At 47.3% G+C, this 14,210-nt stretch overlaps 1 protein-coding gene across 3 annotated transcripts in view; it reads right to left on the bottom strand.

The window, feature by feature from the left end:
- LOC134346521 (butyrophilin subfamily 2 member A1-like) overlaps positions 1–14,210 on the bottom strand; it is a 52,018-nt gene that overhangs the window by 18,795 nt on the left and 19,013 nt on the right. For all 3 annotated transcript variants that reach the window (XR_010017941.1, XM_063047930.1, XM_063047931.1), the window contains 6 exons: positions 11,658–11,684; positions 6,716–6,742; positions 3,927–3,953; positions 3,370–3,396; positions 2,302–2,328; positions 1,180–1,206 (listed from right to left, as the gene is read on the bottom strand). Coding sequence is in view for 2 of the 3 variants with exons in the window: in XM_063047930.1 (XP_062904000.1) it covers positions 1,180–1,206; positions 2,302–2,328; positions 3,370–3,396; positions 3,927–3,953; positions 6,716–6,742; positions 11,658–11,684 (162 nt within the window). In the remaining variant the exon portion in view is untranslated. The remainder of the gene's footprint in view (positions 1–1,179; positions 1,207–2,301; positions 2,329–3,369; positions 3,397–3,926; positions 3,954–6,715; positions 6,743–11,657; positions 11,685–14,210) is intronic.

Here is a 14,210-nt window from a genome sequence, read left to right as displayed (position 1 = left end):
GAATTTATTTGGCCAGAGAGCAGTGATTCTGTGGAATTTATTGACACAGACGACTGTGGAGGCCAAGTCATTGGGTATATTTAAAGCAGAGGTTAACAGGTTCTTGATCTGTCAGGGCATGAAGGGATATGGAGAGAAGACAGGAGATTGGGGCTGATAGGCATGATGAAATGGTGGAACAGACTTGATGGGCCGAACGGCCTGATTCTACTACTACATGTTATGGTCTTATGCTTTTACAGTGCAATTACATTCTCTGGCCATCAATTGGCTCTACGGAAGGTAAAGGCCAGATAATATTTCGGGTCCAAACCCTTTTTTATTCCGTAGGTGCTGCCTGACCTGCTGAGTTCCACCTTTGCTTTGTGTGTGTTGCTGCTAAATCCAGTATCACCGGTCTCTCGTGTCTGCAGTTGGCTCTACGCAGTGCCCTTCGAAAATCTATTAATCTGCTTTATCTAAACAGATGTAGGTTGAACGAGCTTGGGTTTTTCTCCTTGGAGTGGAGGAGGATGAGAGGGGACTTGAAAGAGGTATATAAATTGATCAGAGGCATCGATAGAGTGGACAGCCAAAGACTCTTTCCCAGTGTGGAAATGGCTAATACGAGGGGGGATAATTTTAAGGTGTTTGGAGGAAAGTATTGGTTGGGGGGGGCGGGGGAGAGATGTCAGAGGTACACAGAGTTCTGTGTGCATGGAAATCTCTGCCAGGAGTGGTAGAGGCAGATACATTAGGGACATTTAACAGACTCTTAGGTGGGTACATGGATGATAGAAAAATGGAGGGTTATGTGGGAGGGAAAGACAAGATAAGGGCTTCCCAACCTTTATATGCCATGGATCCCGACCATTAACTGAGGGGTCTGTGGACCCCAGGTCGGGAACCCCTGGTCTAGATTGACCTTGCAGCAGGTTAAAAGGTCAGCACAGCGTCGTGGGACTGTGCTATGGAGATTAGAGGATTTGCCAGTCATCTTACTGAAGGATGAACTGCATGGAACACTTGAAAAGGCTGGAGTGATGTCTGTGTAACTAAATCCCAGCACGAGTGCCTCGAGTGGTGCCTAACAGCCAGACAAGCACTTGGCCAACAGCGACGAGCAAGGCTGAGGAATATAACCCAACCAGGAGCGAGACAAACTAACTGAACAAAGGCGTCTTCTGATTCCACACTCACCAAACTCGGTCTGGAGCTTCTTGTAATCTGCAACGGAAACAATCATTAGCAAAAAGGTCGTCAATCTGTTCACAACTGGTTTTTCAGAGCGCGGATCAACTGCGGGGGGGGGGAGCAGTTGAGAATGAGGAAAACAGAGCACTATAGACAGAAGTGGTCACACCACCTGCACGATGGCGTGGTCAACTGGATAAGCAAATTTGCCGATGACAGCAAGACTGGGGACATAATGGACTGAAAAATAAATACATTGTGAAATTTGTTGTTCTGCTGTAGCACTACCGTGCAATCTGTTCCTTAAGGTTGTCCCAGCCAGGGGAGATAGTGGGATAAGCTCCCGCTGCCTGTTGGGTGGTACGGTAGTGTAATCATCAGCACAATGCTTTACAGTACAGGTGACCTAGGATCAATTCCCACCACTGCCTGTAAGGAGTTTGTACGTTTTCCCCATCTCTGTGTGTTTCTCTGGGTGCTCCAGTTTCCTCCCACAGTCCAAAGATATACCAGTTGGCAGGTTAATTGGTCATTGTAACTTGTCCCATGGTCAGGCTCGGATTAAATCAGGGGTTGCTGGGTGGTGGGGATCAAAGGGCCGGAAGGGCCTATCCTGTGCTGTATCTCAGTAGGTCAATAAATAGCTAGATAAATAAATCAATGAATAAATAAGTATTAACTGCTCCCAAAGTCATGCATCTGAAATAGCCTCTGACAACCAAGTCACTTATGACATAGCTACTAAGCCCGGCAGAACGTTTCTACTGACAGGATAGTGGACATTCGTGGATTACTAGCACCTGAAAACCGGTTGCCTCGGGCAGGACAGGACAGGACTCTTCGGACAAGGTTTTCAGCTGATCTAGGAGAAGGAAACCTCTAATCTCAAACCTCCCCTGCCTTGCAGTTATACCTATTCACAGGGAAGGCTTCAGGAGTAAACCCTGAGGAGAAAGCAGAGCTGGAGTCCCCAGGCCAATCCTACACTGAGGGGAGTGGCTAATATCCTCGTGGGGAGATTGTTTTAGTGAGGCCCAGTCAGGGTATCCATCGCACATTCACCTACAACCTCTCATCGTCGCAAAACGCGGGACCGCGTAGTTAACCTGTGAACAACTCAGCACGTACCAGCTGTGATTGCATTGTTTTCCTCCTCTGTAAAACACAAAAAGAACAGATGCGAAACACCTTTTAGTCCCAAATCCCAACATCCAGCAAGATTCCCCACAGTTCGTGCACACCAGGGTATATCACAGGCTATCATAAGGTTAGAAGAGTGAAGTGATTCACTTTGGAAGGTCGAACTTGAAGGCAGAATACAGGATTCCTTGCAGTGTGGAGGAACAGAGGGACCTTGGGGTCCACGTCCACAGATCCCTCAAAGTTGCTATTCAAATTGACAGGGTGGTTAAGAAGCTGTACGGTGCGTTGGCCTTCAATAGTCTGGGGACTGGGTTCGAGAGCCATGAAGTAATGTTGCAGTTCTATAAAACTTTGGTTAGACCAGAGGGAGTATTGCTGTTAGTTCTGATCGCCCTGGTATAGCGATGAAGTGGATACTTCAGACAGGGTACAAATGATAGATACCAGGATGCTGGGGATATGTCGTGCAAGCCAGGACTTTTCTCTCTGGAGTGAAGGAGAATAAGAGGGGACTTAACGGAGATGTACAAGATAAGAGGCAAAGATAAAGTGGAAAGCTGGAAACTTTTCCCAGGGCGGAAACGGCTAATATGAGGGGGCATACATTTAAGGCAGCTGGAGGAAAGTATAGGGTGGAGATGTCGGAGGTCAGTTTTTTTTAAAAAACAGAAGAGTGTGTGTTACGCACAGTCAGCGGTGGTGGTAGAGGCAGGCATGTAGGAACATTTAAGAAAATCTTATTAGGCTCACGGATGATAGAAAGTGAGGGTTATGTAGGAAGGTAGGGTTAGATTGATCTCAGAGTAGGTTAAAAGGTCAGCACAACACTGTGGGCCGAAGGGCCTGTACTGACTTCTATCCACAATAGTATTAGCAGCCCTGTTCACTTTGTGACCGGCATTTAAAGTGACTGGCATAAATATTGTATCATTTCTTAATGCATGCATTACTAAATGACAATAAAAGAGGACTGCATGTCTTCATAATGTAAAAAAAATTCAGTGATGAGATGTCAATCCCAGTGAGTGGAGAGCACTGGGAATATTCACTTACCAAATTTCTTGCGAAGTTTCTCAAGCTCTGAGCAAACAAAAACAGGAGACAATGTAATGATTGTAACAAACAGGCCAGGATTAGCTGATACAACAACACTCATGCAGGAAAAAGCTAAGAGTCTCACTTCCAGCAACTCGAATCTGCAGTTCATGGTTCATGTGTTTTTTAAAAACTTTTTTTTACTATTTGTGCGATTATTGGCTGTCCCTCTACCTCCTCCCCGCCCACCCCTACCCCCCACCTCCCCAACCCTAACCCCGACCTCTTCCCCACCCACCCCAACCCCCCCACCTCCTCCTCACCCACCCCAACCCCCACGCCCACAATGCCAACCCTAGCCCCGACCTCCTTCCCACCCCCACAACCCTAATCCTAACCCCCACCTCCTCCCCACCCACCCCCAAGCCGGCTCTGACAACATTAAGGAACCAACATGAGGTCCTGCAATAGAACGATGCCCAGGAACCTGAATGTTGAAACTGCAGAGGGTAACAGATGAGACTGTGCAAAACCAACACAACAGCACTGGTGACAAAATCCTCCACTGAGCTCACCTGATCTCTCTGCTCCTACCGCGTCCGCTGAAACAGACAATGGAAACGTAGTAAGAGGCTTTGCCGGTGACCGGAAGCCACCCATCGTACATTAATTCAGCAGATTCTTAGACAAGCAGATGGATGAAACAGCCAAGTGTTATTGGTATTTTGAGTGAGATGGGAAGTTTCTCTTTGGCATGAAGGAAGATAAAAGGCAACTTGATAGAAGTGTACAAGATGATAAGAGGCATGGATCAAGTGGACTGTATGTCTTTATGTGAGTGTGTGAGAGTGACTGTGTGTGTGTGTGTGTGTGTGTGTGTGTGAGAGAGTGTGTGTGTGTGTGTGTGTGTGTGTGTGTGTGTGTGTGAGAGTGACTGTGTGAGAGTGACTCTGTGTGTGTGTGTGTGTGTGTGTGTGTGGGGGTGTGTGTGTGTGTGTGTGAGTGTGTGTGTGTGTGTGTGTGTGAGTGTGTGAGAGTGACTGTGTGAGAGTGACTGTGTGTGTGTGTGTGTGTGTGTGAGAGTGACTGTGTGTGTGTGTGTGTGTGTGGGGGGGTGTGTGTGTGTGTGTGTGAGTGTGTGTGTGTGTGTGTGTGTGTGTGTGAGTGTGTGAGAGTGACTGTGTGAGAGTGACTGTGTGTGTGTGTGTGTGTGTGTGTGTGTGTGTGAGAGTGACTGTGTGAGAGTGACTGTGTGTGTGTGTGTGTGTGTGTGTGTGTGTGTGTGAGAGTGACTGTGTGAGAGTGACTGTGTGTGTGTGTGTGTGTGTGTGTGAGAGTGACTGTGTGAGAGTGACTGTGTGTGTGTGTGTGTGTGTGTGTGTGTGTGGGTGTGTGTGTGTGTGTGTGTGGGGGTGTGTGTGTGTGTGTGTGTGTGGGGGGTGTGTGTGTGTGTGTGTGGGGGTGTGTGTGTGTGTGTGTGTGTGTGTGTGTGTGTGAGAGTGACCGTGTGTGTGTGTGTGTGTGTGTGTGTGTGAGAGTGACTGTGTGTGTGTGTGTGTGTGGGGGGGGGGTCTCTGTGTCTCTGTATGTTGTTGAAGATTTCTAGCGTCTGCAGAATCTCTTGAGTTGGTGTGTCAATGAGCTGACTGGTTCTGATAGCAGTGAGAAGTCGTGACATCAGGAATTCAATATATAAAAAAATCTCTCATTCTACTTGACGATGGAATAATTTTAATCACCTCTAGGATAAAACAACAGGTGAGGAAGGGGTTTCCATCCAGGGGTTAGCAGACAGGAAGCAAAGAGTGGGAATAAACGGGACCTTTTCAGAATGGCAGGCGGTGACTAGTGGGGTACCGCAAGGCTCAGTGCTGGGACCCCAGTTGTTTACAATATATATTAATGACTTGGATGAGGGAATTAAATGCAGCATCTCCAAGTTTGCAGATGACACGAAGCTGGGTGGCAGTGTTAGCTGTGAGGAGGATGCTAAGAGGATGCAGGGTGACTTGGATAGGTTGGGTGAGTGGGCAAATTCATGGCAGATGCAATTTAATGTGGATAAATGTGAAGTTATCCACTTTGGTGGCAAAAACAGGAAAACAGATTATTATCTGAATGGTGGCCGATTAGGAAAAGGGGAGGTGCAACGAGACCTGGGTGTCATTATACACCAGTCATTGAAAGTGGGCATGCAGGTACAGCAGGCGGTGAAAAAGGCGAATGGTATGCTGGCATTTATAGGGAGAGGATTCGAGTACAGGAGCAGGGAGGTACTACTGCAGTTGTACAAGGCCTTGGTGAGACCACACCTGGAGTATTGTGTGCAGTTTTGGTCCCCTAATCTAAGGAAAGACATCTTTGCCATAGAGGGAGTACAAAGAAGGTTCACCAGATTGATTCCTGGGATGGCAGGACTTTCATATGAAGAAAGACTGGATGAACTGGGCTTGTACTCGTTGGAATTTAGAAGATTGAGGGGGGATCTGATTGAAACTTATAGGATCCTAAAGGGATTGGACAGGCTAGATGCAGGAAGATTGTTCCCGACGTTGGGGAAGTCCAGAACGAGGGGTCACAGTTTGAGGATAGAGGGGAAGTCTTTTAGGACCGAGATTAGGAAAAACTTCTTCACACAGAGAGTGGTGAATCTGTGGAATTCTCTGCCACAGGAAGCTGTTGAGGCCAGTTCATTGGCTATGTTTAAGAGGGAGTTAGATATGGCCCTTGTGGCTACAGGGGTCAGGGGGTATGGAGGGAAGGCTGGGGCGGGGTTCTGAGTTGGATGATCAGCCATGATCATAATAAATGGCGGTGCAGGCTCGAAGGGCCGAATGGCCTGCTCCTGCACCTATTTTCTATGTTTCTATGTTTCTATATATCAGTTTCAAAAATAAAGCAAAATTGTAAGAGCCCAGCGTTTGCTTTACACAATTACTTAACAGTCTCTGAAATATGATCCAAAAATTAATAACCGATGAGATAGTTTAGAAACACAAGAGATTCTGCAGATGCTGCAAATCCGCAGCAACGCACACAAAACGCTGGAGGAACTCAGCAGGTCAGGCTCTACGGAATCGTACAGACGACGTTTCGGGCCGAGACCATTCATCTGGACTTTAGAAGTCCTCTGTGACTGCTGTACACCGAGAGTCTTTGCCTTCCCCATTGCGTACAGAGACAGCTGAGATGTTATTTGCTTTCGCCTGATAGGCAAACTTCAAACTGTAATCACCCCCCCCCCAAAATATTCAAAACACTGTACTTTTAGAGAGGGGAACAGCCACAGGCTTATTGCCTCATACAGTCATTACCCCATCCCACCACCTTCACAACACAACCCACACATTTTGGCCGGCCTTACCTTTCTCCCTGCACAACCTCTCATACTCTGAAAGAGAACAAAAATCCAGCGGTTAAACGGGAAGCTGTAACACTTCCAGTCGTTCAGGGAACAGATAAGGCTGCAGTTGATCAGAAACACAGGAAGACCTCTGTTTAACAGCGCCCACGGAAAGGGAAGCTAGACAACGCTTCAGGTCAGAGACCCAGCTGCAGAACAGGGTGGGAGAGTGGAGGGGTTTTAACAGTTATCAGAGCAGGCTGGGGGTGAGGTCCAAGAACATCAGCGCACACAAACTGGGTTCAATTCCTGCTGCAGTCTGTAAGGAGTTTCTAAGTTCTCCCCACAATCGCATGGGTTTTCCCTGGGTGCTTGGTTTCCAAAGACAGACAGGTGCAGGTTAGTGAGCAGCGGGCACGCTATGTTGGCATGGTGACACTTGCAGGCCGCCCCCAGTTGCGTTGGTCCTTGGCACAGACGTTTCACTGTACGTATGGGCAGGTTTGCTGGAGTTATGGAGGTGGGCTTAACCTAATTTGGCAAGGGGGATGGGAACCAGAGCGATAGGGCAGAGTCTGGGACAGTTGGTGTACAACTAGATACAGTGCATAGTGGTGAGACTGTCAGGAAGATGACAGGGCAAAATTGCAGTCAGCAGGATGAGTTAAAGCGTAACAAGGGGGCCAAAATCAAAAAGTGATGAATAGAGGACCGAAGGCGTTCTACCGGAATGCAGGCACTGCATGGAACGAGGTAGATGATTTTATGGCAAGTCAGAGATTGACGGGTATGACCTTGTGAGCATCTCTGAGTTGTGGCTGAAAGAAGGTCACAGTTGGGAGCTTAACATCCAAGGATGCACGTTGTATCGAAAGGACAGGCAGGTAGGCAGGAGGGGTGGGATGGCTCTAACGGTATAAAATGAAATCAAAGCTTTGGGAAAAAGGCGACATAGGATTGGAAGATGAAGAAACTGCAAGGGTAAAAAGACCCCGATGTGAGTTATATACAGGCCCCTGAACAGCAGGCAGGATGTAGGCTACAAATTACAATGGGAGATAGAAAAGGAACGTAAAAAAGGGCACGGTGCAATAATCATGGGGGTTTCAATATTTTGGTAGACTGGGAATATTTGGTTGGCACTTGATCGCAAGAGAGGGAATTTGTAGAAGGGCCTATTCCACGCTGTACCACAATAAAAAAAAACTAGCCATTGTACATGCATTTGATGGCCACTCTATTAGGTACACTTGCTCATTAATGCAAATATGTAATTAGCCAATCATGTGGCAGCAACTCAATGTCTAAAAGCACGCAGGCCTGGTCAAAAGGTTCAATTGTTAGAACCAAATATCAGAATGGGAAAGAAATGCGATCTCAGTAACTTTGACCATGGAATGACTGTTGGTGCCAGACAGTACCTGCTGATCTCCTGAGATTTTCGCCCTCTAGAGTTTACAGGGAATGGTGCGAGAAACAAAATAGCAGTTCTGTGGGTGAAAATGCCTGGTTAATGAGGGAGGTGAGAGAACGGCCAGACTGGTTCAAGCTGACGGGAAGGCAACAGGAACTCAAATAACCACACGTTACAACAGCGGTGTGCAGAAGAGCATCTCCGAACATATAAAACGTCAGACCTTGAAGTGGGTGGACTACAGCAGCAGAAATCCATGAACCCACACTACAGTCCGTTTACCTCACACTACAGATACACAGTGCATGCGGGGTAGAGAAAGAAGTGTGGGGGGGGAGGAGGGGGAAGTAGCACAAGATGTTGATGAGGTCTAATTTGCAGTATTGTGTGCAGTTTTGGTCACGTACCTACAGGACAGATATAAATAAGGCTGAGAGCATGCAGAGAAAAATTCCAAGGATTTTGCCGAGCCTGGAGGACCTGAGTTATAAGGGACGATTCAATTAGGACTTTACTCCTTGGAACATAGAAGACTGAGGAGGGATTTGACAGAGGTAATCGAAATATACATAGAGTGAACGCAAACAGGCTTTTCCCACTGAGCTCAGGTGGGACTACAACACCAGAGGTCATGGGTTAAGGGTGAAAGGTGAAAAGTTTTAAGGGGAACATGAATAGTGTGAAATGAGTTGCCAGCGCAAGTGGTCCATGTGGGCTTGGTTTCAACATTTAAGAGAAGTCTGGATAGGAACATGGATGGGAGGGGAACGCAGGGCCATGGTCCCGATGCAGGCCGATCGGAGAAGGCAGCTTAAATGACAAGCAAGAGAAAACCTGCAGCTGCTGGATATCCCAGTAACACACACAAAATGCTGGACGAACTCAGCAGGCCAGGCAGCATCTATGGAAAAGAGTACAGTCCGCGTTTCGGGCCGAAACCCTTCAGCAGGACTGGAGAAATAAAGCTGAGGAGTAGGTTTAAAAGGTGGGTGGAGGGAGAGAGAAAGGCCAGGTGATAGGTGAAACCTAGAGGGGGAGGGATGAAGTAAAGACCTGGGAAGTAAATTGTTGAAAGAGACAAAAGGCCGTGGAAAAAAGAAAAGGGGGCAGGAGCACCAGAGGGAGGTGATGGGTGGGCAAGGGGATACCATGAGACAGGGAAAGGGGATGGGAAATGGTGAAGGGAGGGAGTGGGGCCATTACCGGAAGTTTGAGAAATCAATGTCCATGCCATCAGGTTGGAGGCTACCCAAACAGAATATAAGGTGCTGTTCCTCCAACCTGAGTGTGGCCTCATCATGATGGTGGAAGGGGCCATGGATGGACGTATCGGAATGGGAATGGGAAGTGGAGTTAAAATGGGTGGCCACAGGGAGATCTTGCTTGTTCTGGCGGACAGAGCGTAGATGCTCGGCGAAGCAGTCTCCCAATCTACATCGGGTCTCACCGATATACAGGAGGTCACGCCAGGAGCACTGAACATAGTCAGTGACCTGAAAAGACTCACAGGTGAAGTGTTGCCTCACCTGGAAGGACTGTTCGGGGCCCTGAATGTTAGTGAGGGAGGAGGTGTAGGGACTTGTTCTGCTTGCAATGATAAGTGCCCGGAGGGAGATCAGCGGATCAGTGGGGAGGGATGAACGGACAAGGGAGCCGCGAAGGGAACAATCCCTGCGGAAACGGAAATTGGGGGGGGGGGGAGGGAAAGATATGCTTGGTGGTGGGATCCCATTGGAGGTGGCAGAGGTTTCGGAGAATTATGTGCTGGATGTGAAGGCTGGTGGGGCGGTAGGTGAGGACAAGAGGAACCCTATCCCTGGTAGCGTGGCGGGAGGATGGGGTAAGAGCAGACATGTGTGAAATGGAAGAGATGTGGTTGAGGGCAGCGTTGATGGTGGAGGAAGGGAAGCCCCTTTCTTTTAAAAAGGAGGACATCTCCTTCGTTTTAGAATGAAAAGCCCCATCTTGATAGCAGATGTGGCGGAGATGGAGCAATTGAGAGACGGCGATGGTGTTTTTACAAGTAGCAGGGTGGGACAAGGTAGCTGTGAGAGTCCATGGGTCTGTAACAGACATCAGGTGGATTAGCTGCTTCTGGAGTTACAGGCAGTTTCAATGGTTTGGCACAGACTAGATGGGCCATAGAGCCCGTTTCTCAGCAGTACTTTTCTATAACTGTGACTCATAGGAACAACTAAATCTCTGGGTCGGGGGAAGCATGCATTCTGGGAAGTGAATGCTCTGACACCCCTGAGGACGTCAGCTTCTGATGGAAACTGTTTGTTCTGAAGGTGAACCCTGGACCCTGTCGGAATACTGACTATCTACAATAAGTATAACTCTGCAAAGTCTGGAAAAACTTGGGTTGTTTTCTCTGGAGCGGCGGAGGCTGGGAGGAGATCTGATAGAGGTTTATAAGATCATCAGAGGCCTAGAGAGAGTAGACAGACAATATCGTTTTCCCAGGGTTGAAATGTCTAAGACCAGGGGGCATGGATTTAAGGTGAGAGGGGCTAATTTCAAAGGAGATGCAGAGAGAGGTGGGTGCCTGGGGTGGTGGTAGAGGCAGAAATAGTGGAGACTTCTAAGAGACATGTAGATAGGCACATGATTGTGAGGAAAATGGAAGGATATGCACACTGTGTAGGCAGAAGAGATTAGTTTGGTTGGCCATTTGACTGGTTCAGCACAACACTGTGGGTGGAGGATTACAAATACCTGGGGATACGAGTTGACAATAAACTGCACTGGTCAAAGAACACTGAGGCTGTCTACAAGAAGGGTCAGAGCCGTCTCTATTTCCTGAGGAGACTGAGGTCCTTTAACATCTGCCGGACGATGCTGAGGCTGTTCTACGAGTCTGTGGTGGCCAGTGCTATCATGTTTGCTGTTGTGTGCTGGGGCAGCAGGCTGAGGGTAGCAGACACCAACAGAATCAACAAACTCATTCGTAAGGCCAGTGATGTTGTGGGGATGGAACTGGACTCTCTGACGGTGGTGTCTGAAAAGAGGATGCTGTCCAAGTTGCGTGCCATCTTGGACAATGTCTCCCATCCACTACATAATGTACTGGGTGGACACAGGAGTACATTCAGCCAGAGACTCATTCCACCGAGATGCAGCACAGAGCATCATAGGAAGTCATTCCTGCCTGTGGCCATCAAACTTTACAACTCCTCCCTGGGAGTGTCAGACATCCTGAGCCAATAGGCTGGTCCTGGACTTATTTCCTGGCATAATTTACTTTTTACTATTTAACTATTTATGGTTTATTACTATTTATTATTTATGGCGCAATTTCCCCTGGGATCAATAAACTATGACTATGACTATGAAGGGGCTCCTCCTGGGTTGTACCCACAATGTTCGCAGGATTGTCACACACAAGCATCCAATATGTTAATCCCAGCAGGAACAAGAATGCACTGCAGGGATGTCCTCTCACTCATTGTATCCTCGCTGAACACACAGGAAGGCATATGGCCTATCTGCCACCAGTATTCTTTGTCACAGAACACTTGATCACCATAAATTAATCCCAAGACTCACCTCCTTCTGCTAACTGCTTCTGGTTCTCTGCAAGAGACAAAAATTCCAGGTTAGGAATTAGGGACAATGATGAAGGTACCTATCTGACACCGTAAAGGTCTCTGGTGAACCAGTACCTGCCCTCCATTTTAAGATTCGTCCCCCTTGCTTTGCCTCTCTCAACTGGAGGAAATGCATCTGCACCATCAAATCATTTCATCTTCCCAAAAAGATCACCAAATAATGGACCACTTCAGCACAGTACGGGCCCAGGTTTTGTGACCTCGGATGGCTGGGGTCACCAGCCTCGTAAAGACGCTGCCCAGAAGGCAGCAATGGCAAACCACTTCTATCGAAAAACATGCCAAGAACAATCATGGTCATGTATAGAGCAACAGCAGGAAGCGTGTCTTCCCCACAGGCAATGATCCCTTGCTCGGTAGACAGATGGAAGACCATGATCTGAACCCTAACCCTAATGCATGATCATACGACACAACACACGATGATACTAATGATACGTCCTTCAACCCACAACGTTGCACCAAAATTTTAACCTACTCTAAGATCACTATAACCCTTCTCATCCAAGCATTAGGGCTAGGGTTAGGGTAGCCGTCCAGTTTTCTATCATCCATGTGCTTATCACAAGATAAAGGAGCAGAAGTAGGCCATTCGGCCCATCAAGTCTGCTCCGCCACTCCACCATGAGCTAAACTATTCTCCCATCTAGTTCCAATTTCCGGCTTTTTCCCCATATCCCTTGATACCCTGACTAATTAGATACCTATCAATCTCCTCCTCAAACACCCTCAATGATCGGGCCTCCACAGCTGTATGTGGCAATGAATTCCATAAATCCTCGACCCTCTGGCTAAAAAAATTTCTCCTCATCTCTGTTTTAACTGGGTACCCTCTAATTCTAAGACTGCGGCCTCTTGTCCTGGACTCACCCACCAAGGGAAACAACCTTTCCACATCTGCTCTGTCCAACCCTTTCAACATTCAAAATGTTTCTAAGAGATCCCCTTTCATTCTTCTATACTCTAATGAATGCAGTCCAAGAGCCGACAGACGCTCCTCATATGTTAGCCCCTGCATTCCAGGAATCATCCTCGTAAATCTTCTCTGAACTCTCTCCAACATCAGAACATCCGTTCTAAGATAGGGGGCTCAAAACTACACACAGTATTCCTTTCCTCCAACCAACTTCAAATTATGCCCCCTCATATTAGCGCCGGGAAAAAGTCTCTGCTGTCCACTCAGTCTGCCTTTTATCATCTTGCACAACTCGACCAAGTCACTTCTCATCCTCCTTCAATCCAAAGAGAAAAGCCCCAGTTCACTCAGCCAATCCTCATATGACATTTTCTCTAATCCAAGCAGCACCCTGGGAAATCTCCTCTGCACTCTCCTGAAAGCTTCTACGTCCTACTTATAATGAGGTGACCAGAACTGAACACAATATTCCATCTTCTGTAATTCACAGGAAAATGGATGGGCAGATGGTACAGTGGTTAATCTAGGCTGAATCAAATGAAGGGCTGGGATGTATTAGGTTTGCAGGACACAGGGACATTATCCAAAGGTCAAATGGTGCCACAACACGAACCTCTCACTCAGCATCAACAAAACTAATGAGCTGATCATCAACTACAGGAGGAAGAAATCAAAAGTCCATGATCCAGTCCTCATCAAGTGGAGAGTTTTAAATTCCTTGGCATTCTCACATCCAAGGATCTGTCCCGGGACCAGCAGGTAAGTGCAATCACAAAGAAGGCCTGACAGCAACCCTACTTTCTTAGAAGTTCACATAGATTTACTATGTCATCTAAAGCTTCGACAAACTTCTATAGAAACACAATGGAGAGTATCCTGACTGGTCGCATTAAGGCCCGGTTTGGAAACACCAATGCCCAGGAATGGAAAAAGACTACAAAAAGTGGTGGATACAGCCCAGTCCATCACAGGCAACAGCCTCCCTACCACAGAGCACATCTCCAAGGAGCGCTGCCACAAGAAAGCAGCATCCACCATCCAGGGCCCCCACCATCCAAGCCATGCTGTTTTCTCGCTGCTACCATCGGGCAAAAGAGACAGGAGCCACCTGGTTCAGGAACAGTTATTACCCTTCAACCATCAGGCTCCTGAACCAGCCTGGATACCTTCACTCACCACAATGTTGAACTGACTCCACGACCTACAGACTCACTTTCAAGGACTCTACAACTCATGTTCTCAGAATAATTCTTTTTAACTTGTACAATGTGACTTCTTCTGCACATTGGTAGTTCGTCAGTCTTTGTTTATGTGTAGTCTTTTAATAAATTCTGTTGCATTTTCATTTTCCTGTAAATGCCTACAAGAAAATGAATCTCAGGGTAGTATATGGTAACATATATGTACTCGGGTAATAAATTTACTGTAATTTTATTAAAATTGGAAGAATCGTAAATCTCTTTCTTCAAACAAAGATGTGATTTTTCACTCTAATGTTCTGTTCCCTCCCTAACTTCCTCCGTACCCACCACAAATCCCCAGCTCTATACCCTCACTCTAGCATCTTGATAGGTA

Source organism: Mobula hypostoma, chromosome 5 (genome assembly GCF_963921235.1).
Source record: "Mobula hypostoma chromosome 5, sMobHyp1.1, whole genome shotgun sequence".
In the NCBI taxonomy this organism is placed as follows: domain Eukaryota; kingdom Metazoa; phylum Chordata; class Chondrichthyes; order Myliobatiformes; family Myliobatidae; genus Mobula; species Mobula hypostoma.
This window is presented reverse-complemented; position numbering and strand designations above follow the sequence as displayed.